General features: G+C 41.2%; 2 protein-coding genes across 4 annotated transcripts in view; both read left to right on the forward strand.

The window, feature by feature from the left end:
• The window catches only part of CRIM1 (cysteine rich transmembrane BMP regulator 1), a 197,966-nt gene extending 183,198 nt beyond the window's left edge, over positions 1-14,768 (forward strand). For both annotated transcript variants that reach the window (XM_064445861.1, XM_064445862.1), the window contains 6 exons: positions 1,195-1,410; positions 3,112-3,333; positions 7,227-7,421; positions 8,419-8,541; positions 9,954-10,141; positions 11,861-14,768. In XM_064445861.1, the coding sequence (XP_064301931.1) occupies positions 1,195-1,410; positions 3,112-3,333; positions 7,227-7,421; positions 8,419-8,541; positions 9,954-10,141; positions 11,861-12,037 (1,121 nt within the window). In that variant the 3' untranslated portion in view covers positions 12,038-14,768. The remainder of the gene's footprint in view (positions 1-1,194; positions 1,411-3,111; positions 3,334-7,226; positions 7,422-8,418; positions 8,542-9,953; positions 10,142-11,860) is intronic.
• A 2,607-nt stretch (positions 14,769-17,375) lies between these two features.
• Positions 17,376-20,616, forward strand: part of FEZ2 (fasciculation and elongation protein zeta 2) — a 31,903-nt gene continuing 28,662 nt past the window's right edge. The window contains exons 1-2 of one of the 2 annotated variants that reach the window (XM_064445863.1): positions 17,376-17,713; positions 19,352-19,460. In XM_064445863.1, coding sequence (XP_064301933.1) covers positions 17,481-17,713; positions 19,352-19,460 — 342 coding nt within the window. In that variant the 5' untranslated portion in view covers positions 17,376-17,480. The remainder of the gene's footprint in view (positions 17,714-19,351; positions 19,461-20,616) is intronic. The other variant, XM_064445864.1, reaches the window with a different exon arrangement.

Below are 20,616 nucleotides of genomic sequence, written 5' to 3' on the forward strand. Positions count from 1 at the left end.
CACTTATAAGCCTGAAGCTTCATGTTGCAGCATGTAGCTTTCAAACCCATGGCTTCTGGAGTTGAATAAAATGGCCTGTGTGAGGCATCTCAATTCCGATACCCAGTGCACGGAAAAAGCTGGTGGAGTCACTCCAGGTCCAAAGCAACAAGCACGGTAAACTGGCAGCTATTATTGCACTTACTGCCCTTTATGTGGGGCTGGGCTTCAAAGTATTTTAAGCAGGCTATGAGGATGCAGTTTGTGGCATAAACTTTTCTTAAACACTTAAGTGCTTAAACATTTTCAAAGTGCAGGACAGGTTTCTTTTTTCTTTTAAAATACCAAAAGGTAAAGAGAGTTCTCCCATTTTCTTAATACCCCAGTGGCTGGAGGACACTCATGAACACAGGAAAGTGTTTCAGGTCCTTTCTTAACTTGAAGAACTGCCTGGGCTACAGGCTGGGTGAGTCTTTTAGCCAGGGTGGTAGAGGTAATGTAATTAATTGAAAAGGAATGAAGGTTCATTTGGTGAGATACAGTCACTGGAAATACGAGTCTACACACTGTGGCATCTCCTTGGGTCCAGTTTTTACTTCAAAGATTGCAAATGATTAATACATTTATTAATTAAACAAAGTGATGTAGTGCTTCCACCAATGTTAAATGCTTATATGTTTTTAGGGGTTTGAGTGGGGGTTCTGTGGGGTGTTTTTTTAATCTGACACCAAATGGTACAGGCACATATCACTCAGGAAACTTAAAGGCAGACTGTTGAATCTGGACTTCCTGAATCCCAGATGAGAAGCATACTTATCCATCCTTTCAGGAATTGCACTGATGCTAATATGTAGCAGTTAAGAAACTGTCCAATCAGTATAATTTTTCAGAAGATGACAGTTGCCTCTTAGAATTCCTACATCACAGATTGGTTTGATTTTTTTCTGAAATGCTAAGAGTGCTTCAAGTTCTCTCTGATTTATATTAACTAGCATTTATCCAGACTGATTCTCAAATTGTTTCTTGTTTATATTTTTCCCATTTTACATGAGATGCAGGTGACAAAGTCGAAACAGTCTCATTAAGATATATTTATAGCTGGATACATTATTCCTAGTATTTTCAGTAATAACATAAATTATTAATCTTGGGTCCATTTGTTAATCATTAGAGTCACAGCTGATTTTGCCTGTCATCCAATTCTGTTTTTCCCAGATGAAATAATTGTGCAGAAGCCAGAGATCACCAGTCCATCGATCTGTCATGCTCCCGGTGGGGAATATTTTGTAGAAGGCGAGACATGGAATATTGATTCTTGCACACAATGTACATGCCACAGTGGACGTGTCCTGTGTGAGACTGAAGTCTGCCCACCTCTTCTTTGTCAAAGCCCCACCCGCACACAGGACTCCTGCTGTCCACAGTGCCCAGGTATATACTGACAACCAGCTTTCATCAGAGTCCTTTCTTGACCTGAGGATGTATGGTGTGAAATTGAATGTTTCGGTATGTGCACAGTTGGTTGCGGTGGTGCCTTTGCTCTTTAGCAGTTTGGAGTGGGAGCCTGCAGTCCTCTATTTCAACTGCAAAACTTGACTGTATGCAAGAGGTCTCCTGTATGTGGCCCTGAAGTTTGAACGTCTTTGAAGGCTGTCTAATAATGTAAGGGTTGCATGAGAACCAGAATCCTTAGTTGGAAGGTTTATAAAATATAGGCTAGCTTGTTTATCGAAACATGCAGGATTAGAGAAACTTCAAAAGTAGTCAGAGTGCTAGGCAGATACAGGCTTGTTTCTTCTCCTTTCTACATGCCTTGGTTTCTATGAACATTTTTATTACTATTTTGTCTATTTGGGATTTGGTCTCAGAACTACTTCTGTTTGCTTTTACCTTTACCTGTTATGATTTGAGAGTGACTCAAAGAAAACTGAGTAAGATCAAAGCATTCCAGTCCAGCAGGTGTGCCAGATTCCTCCTAGACTGCCTTACAATATCAGGAAGATAACAGGATTTGCTTTCCCCTGAGGAAAGAGGTGCAATTATAAATTAACGTGAATTCCTATTTTTCATAGCAAATGGCTGGGGGGGGGGGGTATTGCAGTGGAAATTTAGTCCAAACCTGTGAATTTTATGTAAATTCACTGAGAAAATGTTTGTCTTTATTAAAAACAAAATCTAAAACTTTTACTTTAGGAAAAAAGAAAAAGTTAGGTTTTGCCATTTCTTCTACAGGGTGTTTGGTGTTTGTTGGTTTTTTGGGTGGGGTTTTTTTTTCGTGATGAAATATTTTACGTAAAGGATTTAGCCAGTTCTCCTGACTTGTGTTTTTCTCATTATTAACAGTGAACATATGCTTGACTTCAAAATACCGTTTGGGGGAGCTGATCTTTCCTTACTGACTATATAAGGAGCTTAGTCTCATAACTTAAGCAGTTAGATTGAGAACCTGATCTGACTGTACTTATGAATCCTTTTTTTTCTTCTCCTTTTGTTGTATGTTCTCTGCACATACAGTCATATTTCTTGATGCATAATGTCTGTTAAGATACAGCTTCATTGCAGAAGTGCGGCTCCCCCATGTGTGGGCATGAGAATTAAAGCAGACCTACTGGCATCAAGCTGAAGCCCAATCAAGTTCCATTTGTTTCTCAACAGCTTATAATTAGCTCATATAAGTCCAGTAGTGAAGGCGACAGCAGCATAACAACTTTTCACTTTGCATCATTCAAGGAGTTGAATTGACATGGCAGAAGCTGGGATTCAAATTTTAGATTTAAAATTTAATCTCTAATTTAAGGTGAATTCCTATATACCATTCAGTTCGAGCATTCAGACTGGCTTTCTGAGGGGCTGCTTCTGATGGTGATTGTTTTTCACTTTGCTGTCCTTTCTTCGCTTTTCATTTTTTTTCTTTTTGTTTTATTTGAGTAAACTCAATAAAGATCTACATAAACTTTATTCTAGAGCTCATCATGAGATCCTCATCACGTGTAAGGCTTTGTCCTCCTAGTTCTTCTGTAGTGAGCCAATGTGTTACAATTCCATTGTGTTCTTGAAGACTGAAGCCTCTGAGGAAATAAGAAATATGTTAGCTACTGTAAGTTAAATAACTTAATCTGTTTATATTTACAGATGAGCCTCTTCAGCCCTCTTCATCAAGCAATGAGAGCATGCCCAGTTATTGCAAAAATGACGAAGGAGATATTTTTCTGACAGCCGAGTCCTGGAAGCCCAATGTCTGCACCAGCTGCATTTGCATGGATGGTGTGATTAGATGCTACTCTGAGTCTTGCCCACCGGTATCCTGTGAGAGACCTGTTTTGAGAAAGGGACAATGTTGTCCTTACTGTATTGGTGAGCAAATAAAAATAGTTGATAACTCGCTGTTCCCTTCTCGGGAATAAGGAAAAAAAGCTGTATTTCCAAATTGAAATATGTTTTCCCTGTGTCGGGGAGATGCAGTTCGTGCCTTCAGTTGAACTGGAGAGTGAAATCTGCATAGGGAACTTTGAGGATCATGGTTTGTGGTTTTGAGATAGAAGTGCAGGAAGATATAAATGTCACTGCCTACAAACTTGAGAGGACATTCTCCTGAAAACTTGGTAATATACCTTACTAGATGAAAACATTTCACAAAAATTGTTTTATTTAAAGGAAAATCTGCCAGGTAACATGTATGTTATGTGAAGATATGTGATAATATGAGGAAAATATTAATTATGACTGCAGAAGATAAGTTGAAGCATTATGAAATTTCACAGAATAGAGAAGTGTTGATAAGGCATCTAAATTAAAACACAGGAAAAAAATAGGAAGGTCATTAAAGATAGTTATAGAAGAGGTAAAATAACCTATTGGAGAAAAAAATAGAGAAAATAAATTTTTTAAAATACTAAAAATGCATAAGAATTAACGGCCACTCACTGGTTTTTAATTTGGAGTTGAAACGGGTGGATGCTGTAGACAGTGAAAATTGCCAGGCATTTTTAAAGCTGTGGAATTTGAGATTCCCGATCACTTTTTCATTGTCTTTTGAATAGGTCTATTTATTTACAGATTACTTCTTTGTGAGTTCACAATAAGTACAAAGACTGTAGAATGGAAGCTGCTGATAGAGAAGAATTGTGTGATGAACTTACTGAAATTAAGTCATTGTAGCATTCCTTGAAAGCATTCAGAACTTACTGTAACCTTCATTTCCAAAAGAAGTAGGGGGAGATAGAGTGCCATGAACTATAAAAATAAAACATCTAGAACTTTGTGCCTACACCTTGCATGTCAGGTTTGCAAATACATACGCACAACATGTAGATATGGCTTTAACTAATTCACTTTAAATCCCATATAGTTGCACAATATTGCAAATACTGAAATGTGTGAGCTGTAGAAACCTAATTTTTTTTAGCAGCAACTGCTCAGCAATACGAAATACAGAAGCCAGATTTTAATTAGGGCCCACGTATGAAGACTTTCAATGACGATACATTTTATTAATCTAAGCTGTACTATGTTGTCAGTATGTTTTGTGGTCTACATAACTGAAATTCATGGAAACTTACTTTTTAAATGGTTTCTGTGAACTCTTGCCTGTAAGAGGAGTGAGGTAATGCATTTAATTTTTATCTTTCTGGTTCTTATTGTTTTACTCTTCATTTCTTGAGAACTGTGAGGCACGTCTTTGTACAGATTCTTCCTTACTACTTTCATGTAATAGTTGATAAAATGTTTATTAGGCAAACTCTGTGGAAACAGGCCTTCCTTATTTATTGGAATGTCCAAAATTATGCAGTGTTTAAGCACTGTATTTTATTCTGGATCCAGATCCGGTTAATGCAAGTTAACAAGTTAGTATAGATTCAAATTCAAAATTTTACAGGCCTTGGATGCTTAGTTGTTCGTCTGAATCCTCAAATTCATCCTGTGTGTTCAACATTCTTCTTTCTCATGCAAAGAAAGATTAATTTGGAAAGATAACCTTCTATTCTAGAGCGGATAAAGGGATATCTATTTGATTAGAGATAAGATTAGTCTTCTGTGGAAAACAGAGCAATGGTTTGTTCACCGGATGAGATTGATTTACTGGTGCAGCTAGAGGAAATCTGAGAGAACGGTAGAGCTAGGCACGGTATTCTGAACTGCATTTCTGTATGTGGGTTTCCTACTGCAAGTCTCCCTTGTTTCCGCCGTCCTTGAGCACTTGGTGGTGGTGTGGCATTCATCTTCTTCCTGTGCTTATACTTGCATGGAGATTGACACCAAAATAGGAGGTGCACACAGGATAATACTTGCTTAGGACTTAAAAGTTTCTTCTCAAGGTTCAAAAGTACAACACTGCTATTGTGATTTTACCCTTGTTCAGTCTTCTAAAAAACATGTAATGTATCAAATTGATGTGTTCTTTACAAACTTAGAAAAGCCTGAGCAAGTTAAAGGACTGTTCCAGCCAAGCCAGCTGCTGAGTTGAAGAAGCTGTCCTGAGTGGGGCAAGGTAGCACTTTCAGGAGTAAATCAACCCAGAGTGCTCAGCTTTAGGTAATGAGCAGCAGAGGACTGCTCAGGCTGTGCACCTCGCTCTCTCCCCAACCGTATCTACTTTCTGACCAACACAGGGCTCCACTGGCTCTATATGCCAACATGCAAGTCATCTATGGAAGAACCTATTGTGTTTTTTGCAGCTTGTAGACACCTTTTTCTCCCACTCTTCCTTTCCCATGTCCACCCCATATTCATTTACAAAATCTTCTACTTGGAGAGGTTGGGACCCATACTTAAAGCCATGGAAGCCACAGGATACCCATACCAAGGAACATTTACACTTTTCAGATAATTCCATTAGTATTTACGTAATGGTACTCCTTGCTGGTCTCCTTTTGCATTTGAATTTACTCTGTCCAGATCCGTTGCACTGGTCTGCTGACCGCTAACCTTGTTATTCCGGATGATGCCAGTCTGTTACGTTGCCATAAATTAAAAGCTGTTCTGATGGCCAAATTATTTAACAAGGCTTTTTGTTTATATTTGGGACGTAATTCTAACTGACATATTCAGATATGTCATCTGTGTGAATGTTAAACCAGTATTTCTCTGACAGCTTAAGCAGTTACTTTGTGATTTCATTGTTATCTCATGCATATGCTTAATCTGAAAGTTCATGTCATCATCAGGTTTCATCATAATAATTTCTGCCTCTAAGAAAAAAAGGTAACAAGAAGCTAAGATGAAAATGAGGTGTTGCTTGGCTTGTGGAGGTTCTGCTCCGTTGTTTTATTATCTATTAAGTGCTATAGTAGCAAAAAACATCCTAGGCTAAGCAATTCATGACTGTCTTCTCAGTAGAACGGAAGATATACTGCAGACCACCTGAAAGGCTTCTGTAGGATGCAGCATTAAAAAAAATGGTGTAATGAATTCTTAGGCAGAAAGTGTAATGCTTCTTTTAAGAGTTTTCTTAAGGGCTACTTGCTTCATCAAGTCAGGTCCCTATTGCATGCTGTGTCAAAATCTATCTGAAAAGTTGTTCGTTTTACAGCTCTCAGCCTTTGGGAAAGGTGTCCTGAAACTTCACGTTTTTCTGAGGGTTAGGAACACACAGATTTCCAATATATATAATACTAACTGTGAAAAAAAATGTACTGAGTTTGGTTTATTACCCTTTTCCTGGGCTTTTCCATTGGTGGGAAATATAGGTAATGATCAGATCCTCTTCAAATCAGTTTCATCATAATAAAAAGTCTAAGCCCTTCTAGTTATCTCACCTGAGAGTTGCTTCATCCTTCTTGGCGTCCAGCCTAATCTTTTCTTGAAGTATTCCAGACTGAGTTCATCCTTCTTGAGCCTTAGTAATTAGAAATGTAGGTAGTCTGGGTTTTTTCTTAGCTAAATAGGATTTACTAGGAAACAGGGAGGAGGAAGAGTTGGCAGTCTCAAACATCCAAACCTTTAAAAATCAATTTTTCTTAATTTTCACAGCCCTTTTGATATTGTCATTCTATGTCCCAATCATTCATCCTTCGGCCTCTCGCATGAGGAAAATGAGGAGAAGCAGCCCAGTCTAATTATGTACTTCATAAAGGAGCAAAAATGACACTTATAACACAGATTTTTCTAGAAAATGTGGAGAGGGTCTTTTAATTACAGCTGGGATTTCTTTGTAGCTATTGTTTCACTTTTGTGTGTGGGGCATAAATCAGATTTGTGTGTAATTGGCCATTACTGCATGATCACACCACTCTGTTTTCCTTCAATAGAAGATACAGTTCCAAAGAAAGTGGTTTGCCACTTCAATGGAAAAACATACGCAGATGAGGAACGCTGGGACATTGACAGCTGCACACACTGCTACTGCCTGCAGGGTCAGACCCTCTGCTCCACTGTCAGCTGCCCACCCCTCCCTTGTGCTGAACCCATCAATGTGGAGGGGAGCTGCTGTCCCATGTGCCCAGGTAATGTGACGTGACAACACAGATTATCATAACGCTAGTTTTCCAGCACTGATAATAACGTGTTTTTAATTGGCTTTTGAACGTCAGTCAATGTTTGAACAGAATCTAGAAGACAACAGACATTTAGACTTCAGGAAAATTAATATTCTTAACAGATGGGCACATTGTGCAAATATATAGCTTGAATTTTACTTATTCTGAGAACTGTGAACCCAAAAATTAGTTGCTTGTCCCTGCTCTGTCCTGTCCCTTCACAAAGTTATGGAAATATATTTGTGAAGTAGGACAATGAATATTCTTGCATCTCTGCAAATTCTGTCAGTGATTAATATTTCTGTCCTTTCCAAGTCTCTTTGTTACTTTTCAAGTATTGCATTGCTTTAATTATCATTTTAACTTTTGCTTAAAAGTAATAGGAAACTTTCTTAGCTATGGACATAAGGGGTGTAAGAATTGCAACTGGTTTTTTTTACTAGTCCTGACTGACTTCTGCAGGAGCTTGTTCATCTTATTCAGTCATCTGGTAACTACTTCTGACAGGACAACTGGGGAGATTCAGCCGTACCCCCTTCTGCAGTCCTCCTACTTAGAGGACTACAAAAAGAGGAAGGCAAAGAAACCAATAGTGACAGTTTACGTATCAACTGGGAAGGTGTAGCCTTCCCTTGGTATTTTTGTGGTTTAGTATCACAAAGGAGCAAGGCCGTAGTGAAGTGTGTATTCTGAAATGGTATTTTCAAAAGCAAATTTGTCCACACAACTTTATCATCCCATTCACGTTAGGATAATGATAATGGCAGCACATGTGTATCCCATATACAATATGAAACAGGTTTTAAAACAAAATCCCAGACTAGTAATGGTGAAAATTCTGAAACAAATGAAGGGATTCACAGGACCAAGCGCTGCAGATGGCCAATATATTTTCTGAATTCAGAGTAGCACTGGGAAGTTAAGCAGCCTGTAATTTGTGAAATACATTTATCCGATTTCACAGAGATGTATGTACCTGAACCTACTAACATCCCCATTGAGAAGACAAATCATCGAGGAGACATTGAACTAGAAGTACCAAACTGGCCAACACCAAGTGAAAATGATATCATCCACACTCACAGAGGTAAGATCTGATATAAACTGGGCTAACTGTGTTTATTCCCCATGTTTTAATGCATCTACTTGTTCTATTCAGGTAGCACCTGTGTAATGCTTTGAAAAGGTGATTATCTGAGAATATTCTTCATTGCAGAACTCTTACATGCATTTTGTGTTGAGTAAAGATGAGTCAGTCTATTAAACTATATTTATGCTATTTGGTCTCATTATCATTCCCTCTTCAGCTTGGAAGAAACATCTGTGTTGCTATGATGGAGTTCTATAAAATTAAGAATGCGATAAAATGATGAATGAGGGATTCTGCAGTGTCTTTTCTGATACAAAAGCTAGAAAGCAGGCAGTTGTCAGGCCACCGGAGTCGATAGACCTTCCTTTGATCCAACTGACATTCTTATACTGATAAACAAAACCAGGAAAACATGTACCACAACTTAACATGTATCATAGACAAAAAAACACCTCACAAGCACAATGACATAGGGCTGATAAAGTTATCCAAGGATGTAAATCCATCTTTTGTTTAAAACTGTGCTGAAATCGTTATTATGGTGTAGGAGAAATACTCTACGACACGGTCTTTGTTAACCTTTTCTAATTGAAAGATTACCTAAGCTTGTTGTTTTATTTTAAACCAAAGGATGATCTCATAGCATACTATTGTTCGGTGGCTAGGAGAAAGGATACATAAACTGTAATTGCTTTACAAAATTGTAAGCTTATGCTTTTCTAATTACAGCATTTCATTTCTCAGAAGCATTACTAGCTGGCTTGCAACTACCCTGGCTGGGGATTATAAACACACACTGCAAACTGTGTGGGAATGTTGTATATGTCATTGAAAATTACTCTTCTTTGCAATTACATGCAAAACTTGCTACAGTCTAGTAGAGTGCCAGCAGTCTGTTTTCACAGGCTGAGTGGTGAAAGTATTGTAGTACGTTCTCAACAAAGGAGAGAGCATACACATCAGAATCATCTTACCAGTTTTTAAAAAGCAAACAAAAAAAACACCACAGGCTTTCACCTTAAGACTTCCAGGTTTTCCTTAGCATAGAAACACAGGCTGATTTCGTTGATGTTTTTTGTTTTGGTTTTTTTTTGTTTGTTTGGGGTTTGGGGTTGTTTTTTTTTACAAGTGGGAATTTTGTTGTGATCAGTTAAGATGTTGCGAATGCAACTGAGCTAAGAGGTTATTGTCAGACTTGCTTGTTATTGTTTTTCCCGGCTAATGTAGTCACTGTATAAGATACGGCCTTTCAGTTATTCTAATTTGTGTGAATAAGGTGGCATTTCAGGAGAGAAAGTCCAAATTCATGTGAGTGAAAAGATCCACGACTGGGACTTTGATAATTATGTTGTTCTTTATGGTCAAGGCCCGTCTGTAATTACTAACAAATGCTCACATTTGCCTTGCAGACATGAGTCATCTCCAGGGAGAGTACAGAAGTGGCAGTGGACCGCACCCAAGTAAAGATGCGTCGGTTAGCTCTGTTACCTTGGTGACAATTCCAATCATGATAGCGCTGTTACTGATCATTGTCCTTCTGCTCGTCAATCAGAAAAAGCAGTGGATTCCAGTGTCCTGCTACAAAGCTCCAACAAAGGTGCCGTGTTTATGTCTGTTTCCAGGCTTTTACTTTTTTGGAAAACAAGATTAACCAGAATATTGTGTAGGATGAAATTGAGTTCACATCATCTGAACTCTCTTAAATTATTTCCTCTTTATGCCTTAAGCCATTTTATACCAGTCAGTCTGTTGGCATTGATTTAGTCTCCTAAATGCTTTTTTTGACTATCAAACGAAAACATTTCCTGCTCCATACAGTAATGAGTTGTCACTAGATAGAAATCACGTTTGGCAAAAAAAAATTCTAAAAAAATACCCAACTCTGTATACGTGTAGGTAAATACACAAAATGTTCTTTTCTGCAGTGAAACTAGTACGAGAATATTTTTGCTTTCTTAACTTTCATCCACTTTAAAAGTATTGTCCAATATCAGGTACTGTATGTACTAGTAGTGTTCATCACATTTTCTAATAAAAGTATCATATGGTTCTGGGATTTTTTAAGAGAGATCTCAGGAAATATCTACCTACTAAGTATTCTGAGACTACCAAAAAAAGGAAGAAGCAGGTAGCTTGGAAATGAACAGTGAAAAGAGCACTGTTTTGTTTTGAGTAACAGTTCCATCAGCAGACTAAGCCCTTACTCCATATTCAAATGCCATTTTTATCAGTTCCCCAGTGTATCCCACTTACATTTCCTAGTTCTAATCAGACAGACTTTGTCCATAGTTGGAACACATTTTGACGGCATCTTTTCTTCAGTTCCACATAGAAAAAGAATACAGTATCTTTAAAAAATAAGTGCCCATATTCTTTTTGTCACTGCAGAGCTTTTTAAAAAAAAAGTCTTTATCAAAACTTACAAATATTGTCAGAGCATAAAATTGAATTCAATTGTAATTAAATAGGAGGCATGAAGAATTAGTATTATTCTACTTCCAGTCTTTCAAGACAAGTAAGCGATACCAGTTTCTGAATTTCTTAAGGAATGCATTTAAAAATTCATTGTTTAACTCTAATGTATTCACTCCTAAACTCTCAGAAAGGCTGCTATGTGATAAAATAGTTGAAGCTGAAGTGAAAATCACAACTTTCTAACTGTGGAACTATAATCAATAATTCTATGTACTTTTTTACTTATGAAACATCATTTCCCTCAAATACTTCGTTTTACAATAAAGTTTTGTGATAAATATCTGGGAAAAAAAAAACCTTTTTTGTGATAAGGGGTGCTGAATGTAAACTTTTAGTAATAAAAACCCTTCTGATTTACATCTTGGAAAAAGAAGTTACACCAGTGGAAACTGGAATTTTTAAGATTTGTAGCATGCCTACAGCGTGAGCATTGTCACTAACTTCATATGTATCCATAGAGTATGCTCACTGCCTGTCCTCCTTTGTGCTTAGCCCATAAGTATTTAAGGTAGTGTGCACCCAGCACTGTCTCACCTTCCTCTCAGCTGCAGAATCTTTCAGTTGAAGGGTTCTCAAACAGAGGAATAGTAGGACTGGATATGGGAATACAAGGAATACAGGAGCTCCATTCAGAAGATGAAAAATGGTGATTCAGAGGAGGGTGTCGGGCTGTTATTGCACCTGGCATAAGCCTTTACCAAGTTTAGCAAAAGTCCAGGCTCTTCATTGCCAATTTGATTTTGTTTCGTGCTTATGGACTTGAACCATAAACCTTTTTTTAATAATGGGTGGAATACAAACTTTTTAAAACTGATTTAATATTCCTTTTCTGTTTTAACAGCCTTCTTGCCTGAACAATCAACTGGTATATGTGGACTGCAAGAAAGGTACCATGGTCCAGGTGGACAGTTCTCAGAGAATGTTAAGAATTGCAGACCCAGATTCAAGATACAGCGGATTTTACAGCATGCAGAAACAGAACAACCTACAGGCAGATAATTTCTATCAAACAGTTTGAAGAATTGCACCCTTACCAAGGATTTGAGAGAGAGAGAGAGAAAGAGACTAAGTCTGCTATTAAAATAAAACTAGAATTGTGCACTTGCTTAGTGGATTGTATTGGATTTGTGACTACATGTACAGCTCTAAGACCTTACTGGGATGAGCTCTGACTCCTGCAATGTGCCAGAAAAAGCATTCCCACTTTTCCTTGAGATAACTGACCAAGTGTTTTCTTAGAACCAAAGTTTTAAAACTTGTTAAGATGTATTTGCTTGTAACATAGCTGTAGAGGTTTTTTGGGAGGGGGAATCAGGGGCTAGGGGTAGGCAATGAGGCAAAAGGAAACTTCGGAGAAGCTGGTCATGCTTGGCTGGAGAAGAAAATGAATAAAGGATACTGCCGAGCAGCAGGATAGTGATTTTTCTTGTTGCTCTGAAATTGCATCTGTTGCAGCAAAGCCTAACCCCAGGTGAAAAAAAAATACGAAAAGGTCTGATTTTTTTTCCAGCTGTTGCTACAGTAATATACTCCTAGAACAGAATTGTCACATCACAGGTGTGGTGTAGCTGCAAATATTTTTCTATATGATGAGAAGCTGCAGTAGTTAATGAAATAGCAAGGAAAAGGTTATGGCAGAAAATAAAGGGTGGGTTTATTAAGGATGTATAAAATTATACCTTGTGCTGCTTTTTGTTTTTATTTTTGTTTTCTTCAAAGCTGATTGGCTAGATTAGCCAGACTTTGGCAGAGTTAGCAAATGACTGAGGCCTAAGTAATTCCTGATATGAGCACTGGATCTTCTGACAGCAGTATTGAAGGAAGGAAGGAAAAGTCAAGAACACCATGCAGTTCCAGGGGCTTTTGTTCGTTTGTTTTGTCTGTTGTGGTTTTGTTTTGTTATTTTATATCAATCTCTGGTTGTTCATACAGGAGAAGGAAAAATATTTTTGTTGGACAAAGCTCTTGCTTACAAGAGAGTAAAAAAGAGACTGTTTTAAGGTTGTTGTTTTTTTCTTGTTGATGTTCTTATTTACTGGTATGCAGATTTAGAAACTACTTCCATGCTAGGAAGCTGCTTAATTTTAATTGTATATTACTCAAGCACCTTTTTTGAAGCTCAGAAAAAAAGGAGATCATGCTTCTTTAAACTTTAGCATTATAGGAATATTTATGTAAATATAATTATGCTAAAAACAACAAAAAGTATTTGTATGTTTGTGTATATATATGTATATACAAATGCACGTAGGTATACATATGTATATATACGTGCATGTGTATATACACTATACATATATATACTGTATATATAAAATACTATGTATACAGTATATATTTTTTTCTATTTTTTTTTCTTGTTGAATGTATTTTTATCTGAGAGAGATTTTACCCAGAGCAGAAACAGATAAACAGGCATTCCATATCAATGCTTAATCGCTTGTGAGTTTAGGAAAGACAAGAAAAGAGCATCTCATTCTACCTACAGTTTGATTTGATTTGATTTGAAAGTGTTTGCGCGCGCGTGTGTGTGTGTGTGCACTCTTGTGTTTGCGTGTGTACAGTACGTGCACGATTATAGCAGTAAGCGTTGCTCTTGCTACTTGCTACATTTCAGGGTGTTTCTTATTTTTCTTTTCCTGCTTAGCCTTAAAAAGGCTTTTTAATGAATGCATTGGCTAGAGACACTGATGACAATATACATGCAGCACTAATCAGCTCCATAGAATAACACCATCGGCTCCTGGATTTTCTTTTTTTTCTTTCTTTCTTTCTCTTTGGTGTTTTGTTTTTTTTTTTCAAACAATTGTTTGAAACAACTACTGGAATATTGTCCACATTAAGCTGGAAGTTTGTTGTAGCTTGCCTCATTTATAACTCTGACTGTATAATACAATGTTAACTTTCCAAACAGGTCTTGGCACTTTTATACTAATTACCCATTTGTGCATTGCCTTTTTTTCTTTTACAAATGCTTGTCATAAGAGACACAGATACCCAGTATGCTTAATGTGAAAAGAAAATGTATTTTTTGTAAAGGAACTCTCAAGTATTGTTGTAAATACTTGGTCAGAGGTTGCTGAACTTTAAAACTGAAAAAAAAAACCCTAATTTATTATTATAATGACCTAATTTATTAATCTGAAGATTAACAATTTTTTTGTTTTAGAATATCAAAAAGGTGTTCTAGCTGTTTGCATCAAAGAAAAAAATAGGTGTTTCATTAAGGGTCAACATTTTTTCTGCTTATATAACTTCAGTCTCCAACCACCAATAAGAAAAAATGTAGTCTCCCCAGTGTTTTGTACTCAATCTGATATTGAAACAGAGATGTTTCTGTCCAGTTACTACAAAGATTTTGTCAAGACAAAACAGCCATTCCTTGCATAAGAGTAAGCAGTCTTTATCCAGAAATTGTAAATGCTTGCTTTTGTTTTACAATCAAGGCCATATTCTGAAAATATTAGCAGGATATAGGACATGGTGTAAAATGTTTTTTATTATTATTATTTTATTATTATTATTTTAAAGATATGATTTATCCTATGTGCTGTATCCATTACACTCTTTTACTTTGGTTCCTGTTGTGCTCTTGTAAGAGAAATACAGATATAATTTTCTGAAAAATAGATTGCATATGTGGCACTTGGAGTGCACTCGGTTCAGCAGATTGCTTGTTTACTTTTTTAACTGTAAGGCGGTTTCTTGTAATTTGGCTCTTGGCAGCACAATAAAAAATTTTAAACCTATTGATGCATATTTTCTTAAGTTTTCATATTTATTACTTCCATACGCTGGTCCTTGAGACGTTAGTTTATATCTTGATATTATGGTGAGTTTTTTTCCCCTGGAAGTAGGAATTCATATTATAGTCCTGCTGAACTTAGATCAGAGCAGTTCAGAAAATACTGTGGGGAGAGGACAGTTCGCAGTTACAGAAAGTTCTGGGGTTTACAGTAAGGAATTTTCACGTTAGAGGGATTTGTGGAATTCCAAACGGTTTCAGCATCCAGTAAAGAGCAATCTCTCGGACATGAAGTTATGCCTCTGCCCTGCCGTTGAGTCCATCTGCCTTAGAGCCATAATCAATCATACGGGGCTGTGAGATGAGGCCCTATGGAACATGTGTGGAATCAGAATTTGCACTTTGAGGACTTCCTGAGCCACAGATCACTCATTTACCTACTAGCCTATAATATTGTTTTCTTCTATTAATTTGTAAATTAAAGGACTTGATGCAAAGTTCTGGTACATAACTTCCTGAGGCAAGAATTTTTTTCCAGCTTAACTATTTGCTGCGTGAAAAACTGCCTCCTTTTCTTTATTTGAACCTACCCCTTGGTGGTTTCATGTCATATCCCTTCCTTTGTGCATTCAAAGCAGCAGCGAATCAGTATCTATATGCCACCCATTAATTTAGAGACTTGTATCTTCTCCCCATTTTTACTGTGCTGAAAAGCCCAGGATGATTCTCTGGGAGCTGTTCCAGACCTTCTGGCCAACCTTCCCATTCTATTATATCCCTTTGAGGTCAAGGGGAAAGGCACTGAAAATGACCACGTTGTTCAAACATGGTACACCCTGGAAATAGCATCGTATTTGCTGTTTGGATTGCTGCTGACCACTGAGTCCACGTTCCTGCAGAGCTAGCGCAATAATCCAGAACGCCCAAGTAGTAACAGCGGCTGCAAAGCCCATAGCTGACTTCGACTAGGATAGATCGGTATTTTTGTGCATCCCTTTACATTTATATATGCTGAATTGCCAGTAATATCCTCTCCCTTGCTAGTTACCTGTTCCAGCATTTTCGCTCCTTCCAAGGCTACGGCTGTGGAAGACTTTGTCTTCTAGAACAGCCTCTTCAAAATCTTCCTGCAAACATTTTGCTTTTTCATCAGAATGGAACAGAAACATCATTGTGCTAATGTATGAACCAACGGAGTGTCCACACTGGAACAAAGCAGTCCTGGCCTCCTTTGCCCCACTCCCAGTGTCGGAAGGGATCCCGTTTGGAACGCCTATGTACCACCAGGTTTGTCAGCTTGAAAAAGCTGTAACTGCGTGGGATAAAAATAAGGTCTTTAAATAGCTCGGTGGCACACAGATGCTTGACAGGGAATGAATTTTCCGCTCACTGTGTCTCCTTCCAAATACCAAGTAGGAAGTATGAAAAGAAACTTAAAGGAGGCTCAAAACAGATTGAAGAAGTTGAGCTGAGACAATTCTTGCTACATGCTGCAGGATATCGAAAGTTTGCAGTGGCTTAAAAAAAATAAAATCTAAAAATATATAAATTTTATATTATTTATATGTATGCATATAAAATAAATAATTTTTAAAATACGAAAAAGTCTGTCATAGGGTATTGCACGTAACGGCACAACATAAACCAGCAAAGGAAGGGCACGGGAGGGGCCGTGCTAGTACAAACCAAGCATCTCCGACACTCAGTCGGACAGAAACCGGACAGCCCAAACGGGCGCCGTCCCCCGGTCACAGTGAAACTACTGCAAACGTCCCTCCTTCCCCTTTCCCCTCCCCGTGAACTGCCCCTACTCGCTGCCTCGAAAGCAGCGGCCTCGGGCCCGCGGCTGTCGCTCTCCGCGCACGGAGACGCGCCCGGTCGGGCGGCTCGGCGCGATGCCGGCGGTCACCGCCAGGCCCGCCGCTCCCGCCGCGCCGCCCCTCCCGCCGCCGCCTCCCGCCGCTCCCGCCGCGCCGCCCCTCCCGCCGCTCCCGCCGCGCCGCCTCCCGCCCCGCCTCCCGCCGCCGCCTCCCGCCGCCGCCTCCCGCCGCTCCCGCCGCGCCGCCCCTCCCGCCGCTCCCGCCGCGCCGCCCCTCCCGCCGCCGCCTCCCGCCGCTCCCGCCGCGCCGCCCCTCCCGCCGCTCCCGCCGCGCCGCCTCCCGCCCCGCCTCCCGCCGCCGCCACCCGCCGCTCCCGCCGCGCCGCCTCCCGCCCCGCCTCCCGCCGCCGCCACCCGCCGCTCCCACCGCCCCGCCTCCCGCCCCGCCTCCCGCCGCCGCCACCCGCCGCTCCCACCGCGCCGCCTCCCGCCCCGCCTCCCGCCGCCGCCACCCGCCGCTCCCACCGCCCCGCCTCCCGCCCCGCCTCCCGCCGCCGCCACCCGCCGCTCCCACCGCCCCGCCTCCCGCCCCGCCTCCCGCCGCCGCCACCCGCCGCTCCCACCGCCCCGCCTCCCGCCCCGCCTCCCGCCGCCGCCACCCGCCGCTCCCACCGCCCCGCCTCCCGCCCCGCCTCCCGCCGCCGCCTCCCACCGCCCCGCCTCCCGCCCCGCCTCCCGCCGCCGCCACCCGCCGCTCCCACCGCGCCGCCTCCCGCCGCCACCGCCCGCCCCGCCCCGCCGGAGGCGCCGGCAGCGCGCGCGCCGCCGGGAGCGCGCACCGCCGCGAGCCGCGGGCGGGGGCGCGCAGCCCGGCGTCTCCCAGCTGCGGTGGCGGCTATGGCGGCGGCGGCCTCGCAGCGAGACCCGGGCGATTGGCAAGACTTCTCTGGCTTCCAGCCCTCCGCGGGGAGCGGCCCCGAGGCTGCCCGCGACAAAGGCGGCTGGGGCGGTGGGGACTTGGGGGCGAAGTTGTCCCTCTGCTTCGAGCCCCCACAGGCCCGGGCTGGCGGCGGCGAGATCCGCGTTCCGCTGCGGCCCCTCACGGAGCAGAGCGCCCTGCAGGACGACGAGTGAGTGCAGGCCGGGGCGGGTGTCAGGGAGAGGGAGCGGCGGTGGCCGGGCCGCCCGAGGGGGAGGCCCGGGCTGAGGGGACAGGCGGGGCCGGGGCAGGGAGCGGAGCCGGCGGCAGCGCGGGCGCCGTCGCTCGGTAGCCCTGCCCTGCGAAGGCGCTGCCCCTCGGCCTTCTGGCCTGGGGCTGCCTCTCGCCGCGACCCAGCAGCGCCTGTGGGCTGCGGGAGTTGAAGCCTTTCCCCCCCGCCCCGCACCCGGGGACGGGCGGGCGGGCACGCAGCGGCTGGCGGCCCAGGGGCGGCCCGGCCGCCGCGCGGCTCTGCCGTCCAGCCTTCGGGTTTTAATGCCCTAACGGCCGGGGAAGGGTGCGAGCCTCCCAGTGCCCCGTGCCTCCGGCGCAGGAAGAAGTAGCTGTTCTAGAATGCAGAGTGACTGAGGGTAGTGTTTGTTTAGCTTCTTGCAAAATTGCACGTTGTTTCAGTGTCTGAAATTAACCGTGGGAAGCACGGAAAGAAGATGGAGAATAAAGTCTCATCTGCAACTGTGATAATTGGTTTTTCCCCTGAGCAGTAGAGCCTTTCTGATCTATGCTGCTTTCCTGTTTTTAACATTGCTTTACAAGTACTTCTACTTGTTATTTTACAGTAAAGTTCAGTCAGCTTATCTTCATTAAAAGTACTGCAGTTTTTCTTTGAGGTAACTAAATCCTGTGTCTTATGCTAAGAGAAGGAAAAAAACGTGTTAGCAAAACACTAGATATCTATGGCATAAACAGTGAGGTAAGTGCAAAGAACCATGAATCGGAGGCATGGTGTGCAGTGATGAGGCGCTCTCTGCCCTTCTGTGTCTGGCTCAGCCATTTCTCTGACCTCCTCTGGGCTAGCTAGGCAACCGTGCCAAACATGCACCCACAGCTTAGAGGCAGGGTTTGTTAGCTGAGTTGAGGCAGCAGCCTGCTAACAGGGCGGCTCTGTTTCAAAATCTGAACGATACCAGAATAGCACTGCACATGTAAGCCTCTAGTGCAGCCAGAGAGGTTGGACACGGTTAAGATCAACTGTAGGCACAAGTGATGGGCTGAGCTCAGCAAGAGTACCTCTGGATAAAATCAAATTCTTGGAAAATTTTAGTATAATTCTTTCAGTTTATCACAGAATAATGCAAAGAACATGCACAAAAGAAAGATTTGGCTCAGAATTTGCTAGTCAGCCTCTGCTAATTCCTGATACTAATGTGCAAAAGGCAAGGAAAACAGGAGCAACACTAGGAATGGAATTTATAGCTGAGCTCAAACTTCATTAAAGGAAAGACTCATCCGCCCTCCTCCCCTCCCCCCCAAAAAATTTTAAGTATGGTTATATAATTAGTGATGAAGCTGTCTCTTCATTGCATTGTTGTATTTCACCACTGTGCATACGTTGCTGGTTTAAAAAGGGAAATAAATTATGTTTATCCAGAAATATTTTCTCTTAGCTTCAAAACATTATAAAAATATTGTCAGTAACTTGTAGATTAATATTCAGGGAGGGAAAAATAGTTGTTCATAGAAACATATCATCATTACAAAAATGTTTACTGCTGATCAGTTGCTGCTTGTTTTAAAGTCTGCATTTTCGTTCTTTTATTACTCTCTCCAGGATTTGGAATGCTTTGACTGATAATTATGGTAACGTAATGCCAGTTGACTGGAAATCTTCCCACACCAGAGCTTTGCATTTGCCAACACTGAACCTTTCAGAAAAAGGGGTAAGTTCTGATTAGCAAAAATACCCTGTTTGGATCTTTTATACTCAGCAGGGAGATAAAACAATTTGTATTGGTATAAAAGAGTGTTGTTATTAAATGGCTTAAAATATTTTTAGTGCTTGGCATTATACATGAGAGGTTTCTAAAAATCAAAAATCAAACAGCTGTTCATGTATGTTTGCATCTCCTTGGGTTGGAATAATTTGGGGTTAGTTTGGATGTTCATTAGAGCCAGAGCATGACAGAAAAAATTGTAAAATGAAAGACTGTTTCGCACAGAATCTTTCTACTCTCTGTTTCATGTCGAACACTCTCATGGGTAAGGGAGAGAGGGAAAGAGGCAGGAGTAGTGTGATGTAGTAAATGCAGTGTGGACTATTTTTTAAGTCCTCCTCAATTCTGCAGTCAGACACTGAAGTGGTTTCTTTTACAGGAAAGGTGACCCAGGAGATACTGAAGTGCAAGAGTTTGTTTTGGTTTGTTTTTCTTATTTAATAAGTAGAATAGTTGTCTAGGGAGAGAGCAGGGAATGAAGAGCTTCAGATAGGTTTATAGAAAGGGTTGTCCTCTGATCTTCTTAAAAGTGGATTAAAATGCTTCAGGAAGAATTCCCATCTCCCAGGTCTTCTGAGGAAACAAGAGGCTTATCTTTTAAACATAGTGAAGTTTAGTTATGTTGTAAAAATAACTGTGTGTGTAACCTGAGAACAGGGTAATGTTCTGACTTCTGCCATCTATTCTATAATCCATAGCTACTTTTTGCTGTCACAGGAACAAAGATTGTTCTGCTGAAGAGGATACTTTGGGATTCAGCAGGGGAAGGTGCTATTTGGAACTCACTCTTTCAGTTTGAGTCTGATGACTACCCCTTGAATTTGACTTGCGTTTATTCTAATTTTTATTAGAGTGTTCAGATTTTCTAAGTGGTTTTAGAGTAATCAAATCCTTACATTTAAAGTAAAAAGACTTAAAATCCCCCATGCTGTGACCTTCTTGTGTGACTGAAAAATGGATTCGAAGACTGATGGATTTCTTGATAAGGAACTAAGTTCAATATTAAAAAGAAGTTTCATATAGTTTTTGTAAGTTGTTTGCAGGAAGTTATGAAGGAACTACATAAAGTTGTGTTGCTGGATTAGAAAGAATTTTAGGTATG

The sequence above is a fragment of the Phalacrocorax carbo genome, chromosome 3 (genome assembly GCF_963921805.1).
Source record: "Phalacrocorax carbo chromosome 3, bPhaCar2.1, whole genome shotgun sequence".
Lineage (NCBI taxonomy): Eukaryota > Metazoa > Chordata > Aves > Suliformes > Phalacrocoracidae > Phalacrocorax > Phalacrocorax carbo.